General features: G+C 48.9%; 1 protein-coding gene across 1 annotated transcript in view; it reads left to right on the top strand.

Moving 5' to 3' along the window:
- Nucleotides 1–3,728: 3,728 nt before the first annotated feature.
- LOC109296542 (cyclin-dependent kinase inhibitor 1-like) overlaps nt 3,729–4,423 on the top strand; it is a 17,217-nt gene continuing 16,522 nt past the window's right edge. The window contains exon 1 of the mRNA XM_019515974.1: nt 3,729–4,041. Coding sequence (XP_019371519.1) covers nt 4,040–4,041 — 2 coding nt within the window. The 5' untranslated portion in view covers nt 3,729–4,039. The remainder of the gene's footprint in view (nt 4,042–4,423) is intronic.

The following is a 4,423-nucleotide window of genomic DNA, read 5'->3' as shown; positions in this document are numbered from 1 at the left end:
CAGGACATCATTCTCCCCTTGTACTTGGCCTTGGTGAGGCCGCAGCTGGAGTACTGTGTCCAGTTTTGGGCTCCACAATTCAAAAAGGATGTGGAGAAGCTTGAGAGAGTCCAGAGAAGAGCCACGCGCATGATCAGAGGTCAGGAAAACAGACCTTATGATGACAGGCTGAGAGCCATGGGGCTCTTTAGCCTGGAAAAGCGCAGGCTCAGGGGTGATCTGATGGCCACCTATAAGTTTATCAGGCTGACCACCAGTATCCAGGGGTACGTTTGTTCACCAGAGCGCCCCAACGGATGACAAGGTCCAATGGTCACAAACTGCTCCATGGTCGTTTCAGGCTGGACATAAGGAAGAACTTCTTTACTGTCTGAGCCCCCAAGGTCTGGAATAGACTGCTGCTGGAGGTGGGTCAAGCACCTACTTTGAACACCTTGAAGAGACATTCGGATATTTATCTTGCTGGGATCCTATGATCCCTGCTGACTTCCTGCCCCTGGGGTAGGGCTACTGGACTCAATCTTTCGAGGTCCCTTCCAACCCTAGCATCTATGAATCTATGAATAAACTGCTCCTGGATTATTTGCATTTGTAGATATGCCCGGTGATTATCTAACTAGCCACTAACCTGCTAACACAAGCCTCTACCTATTTCACAATCTACTTTTCCAGAGGGATTGGGAAGTTAACATTTGAATAATCATTTGAAGATATATCAACAAGTGAAAGTGACAAGTGTTAGAAGGCAGGGAAACATGTTGCTTATTACGATGATGAATGTATGAGTGTATATATAGATTGTATACGTATAAAGATGGTATGTGTGTGAGGGGGGTGTGCATATACATTTGGTAATGATTACCAAGTGTTCCTTCATTATTTTAATGAATGAACTTTCCCCAACTTCCCCCCCCTTACGTTTGTATAAATGGAGGTTTTTATGGTCAGTGAGATCAATACTTACAGGTACTGAGAGTTAGATCCACAAAGGAACTTGAGCATCTTCCTATAATTTCAGAGCCTCAAAAGCCCAGTACAGCTGCCACCTGATTGTGGAGACACTTAAAATCCCGGTGTGCCTGTTTCTCTCATAAAACCTCCTTGATCATTTTTACATGTGTTCTGGGACAAGGCACCAGGTGCTTTAATTAGTGAGCTGCACTAATTAAAAGCGCCCGTGCGTCCCCGCACTGAAAAAAAGGCAGCAGGGTGCTTTGCATTAAAGCTTATCAAACGTGTTTTATTTCAAATTGCCCCGCCACCATTTTTTCAGCACAGAGATGCATGGGGACACTGATATACATGATGCAGAGGGCTGCCGGAGCACATCAATTTCCATGCTCCAGCAGACTAATTGAGTCTACTCTGATGCGCTCGATTTCCAGCACATTGGAGCAGGCTCCCCACACACGTATAGGAGCCCCTTATCACCTACATTTCTGCTATTGAGCATGCACAAAACCACCCAAGTCCTCATGCTGCCGAAACATTGAATGCTTAGTCCTCAGCAGGATTCATAAACTATGCTGCAGAATTCACATTCCCTCAATGGGGATGCATTAATCACCCCTACAGAACTAGACTTCAACAAGTAAGGTAAAATATTATTTCCATGCCCAGGACTCAAAGTATCCACCAGGGATGTGGAGCCAAGTTCAGATCCCTCCTGTAGTAGATCTGAAGCAAGGTTTTGAACACTGATCTCTTAAGAAAGTGCCCTAACTCCCAGGCTGTAGGGTGTACTTGAATGGGTTTCTCTTGTGCTTAGCTGTATAAACTATTCCCTTTTTTATATAAAATGCATTCGAAGAAGACCCTGTAACTCACTACTTCCAGGTGAATGCACTAATTGCCAGGCTGTAAGGTCATTCTCATGCACTGTCTCTTTCTAGCCCATCAAATAAAGTAGTTAGGTGCCTCAGGATGTGTCTATGTCACTTCTATGACGTACTTCACAGTATTCCTATGAAGCATACCCCACCCACTCACCCTCACTCCACGCATGATCAGACCCAGAACAGTGCAACCCAGTGCTATTAAGCCCACCCAGAACATAACCTAAGAACACTGATGGACGTGCCCTGGGAGCCATTCCAAGCCAATTACATTGCCATTTTGGGGAGCTGATGCACATGAAGTAGGAATGAGTGGGTGAGGCCTGCTTCTGGTGGCATTCCCAGCCTCAACTTGGAGCCAATGGAGACATTCCCAAACCACCTCAGAGAAGCAGAGCCAAACCCCACCTTTGTAGTTCAGTTGACTCTTTTGGACACTGTTTTTTGGCATCTAACTCCACAAGTTCAGCTCAGGGCTGAGAAAGTCATGAGGCAACAGTGTGTCTAACAGGTCAGCACCACAATTCTGAGCCCAAGTCCCGTCGGTGAACTTAAGCCCCCAAACAGAAAGATAAATAACGATGGTGGTGAGGACATATCTGTTGAGATAAATTGGACTAGACAGCAGTTTTTTTAATAAAAAATGTTTAAAATATGAAGAAATCTTAGACCCCGGCCAGACATGCAGGTAAAGGTGCAATGAGATCTGATGCACAATTTAAGTAATCACACATCCTGCTGTGCCATACCTGCATGTCAAGAGGCGCAATTGTGGGATCACACATCAGATCCCGTTGTGCCTTATTGCCAGTGCAGGGGAAGCCCTGGATCATGATCCCCGGCTCTGCCTGCACTGGCAAATAGCAATCTTCTGTGGCTGCAAGCCTCATCAGCTGACCTGGCTTCCATCCACAGAGATGCACCACGGTGGCTGAGTCCTATCAGCTGTGGGCTCCCGGCCCATGGTATGCCCCTGCAGCCCGGGGCCCCATCTGCTGATGCGGGTCCCAGCCACAGGGGTGCCCAAGGCCACATGTTCAATTAATGGCTAATAGGAACCAGCCACAAAGTTATTATACATTTTTGTGGAATAACTTTGTGGCTTATTCCTCATTTTATCATGCCATTCATTAATTGAATGTATGGCCAGGTCACAACTTAAGAAGACGTGACTAACTGGTTAATCAGATCTTAAGTGTAACGTGGCAGGGGCCCCAGTTATCCAGCTTGGGACCATCACTTTTTGAAAGACGGCAACTTTAAGAATCCCACTTCAGCTCATTCTGCCCGAGGGCTGCCGCAAGTGCCTCCTAAACGACTATATTTGAAAGCACTCTGACGGGGGAAAAGAAAAAAAAATGACGAGCGTTTGTTTTCAGCTCTGTTTTGTTTTGTCTCTTTGACAGCCCTGTGAGTCTGCTTAGTGTCTCTGCTTTCCTCCGCCAAGCTGTTTCTCTGTGGCTTGTGCCAGCCTTTCATTCATGAGTGTGAAGGAGCGGGAAAAAAGAGTTTAAAAATAGGGCAATGTAACCGTGCACAGGGAGGAGGAGGGAGAGATGGGCTGCTTGAAGCTGTTTCTTTCTTTAGCTGACTAGATTTCAGCCTGATGGGTGAAAAGTTTCCGCTGAAGGGTTTTGCCTGTACGATAATGTCCACAGTCGGCAGAACTCTACCCCAGGCAGGCGCGGTCCCGTCCTGACTCATCCGTCTCCTCCCCACCCTGTGGCCTGATGCTCCTCTTCCTCCTCCTTTCTGTGTCAGCAACTGCAAGTGTTTGGCTTGGACTTGGCCTATTTGGCAAGCCCCAGGTATATGGAAAGTACGGGGGGGGGCAGTCACGTTGCAGATCCACGTGCCACCGAGAACCTGGAAAGGAGCCAGGAATGTGGAAGTTAATCAGCCGCAAAGCAAAAGCTTTACAAACTGCACGAGGGAGAGCCCAGGAGGAGGAGGCAGGGAGACACACTATGAAGAGGGGCAGCAGGAGGGAGAGGTCTGGCCATTCCTCCTCCCCAGCCATCGGCAGGCGGCAGTGACTGATTGCAGCTGGATGGAGAGGAAGACAAGTTCCTGGATGCCATCAGAAAGCTGCCAGGACATCTGAAAGCAACAAGTGCCTTCTTCCTCCTCCTCCTCCCCCTCCTCACCTGGGCACCAGCCCCCGAAGCCAGAGCCAGGGAAGCCAAGAGCAGAGGCCAGCAGGGATGTAAGTGAGCTGCCACCGGGGAGGGGAATCTGAGGGTTGAATTACACTTTGCCTCTGCGGGGAGGAGGGGGTCTGCAAAAAAATTAAACCAGTTCACTGATTAACAAGTCCACCTAAGTGAAGGAGGCATCTGATTGGAGACCCCGGCCCCTTATGATTTCAGATCTTACCATGGGGGGGGAAGGGGCTTTTCTCTTACGCAGGAGCTCCCCCTTAATTTGCACCCTGGAATCACAGACCCCTAGAAAAGGAGGGCTGAGGGGCAGCCCCTGCCACCCCCACCCTTCAAGCCCTGGAGGATGCCCTGGGGAGCCCGTTCCCGTGGTCCTCCCGCACAGCCTTTGCCCACCTCCAACCTGACCGAGCAGCGGGACCCCCGGGC

This window comes from Gavialis gangeticus, unplaced genomic scaffold (assembly GCF_001723915.1).
Source record: "Gavialis gangeticus isolate Ggan-Ray unplaced genomic scaffold, GavGan_comp1, whole genome shotgun sequence".
Classification (NCBI taxonomy): Eukaryota; Metazoa; Chordata; order Crocodylia; family Gavialidae; genus Gavialis; species Gavialis gangeticus.
Note: the sequence above shows the minus strand (reverse complement) of the source record. Positions and strands in the feature narration are given on the sequence as shown.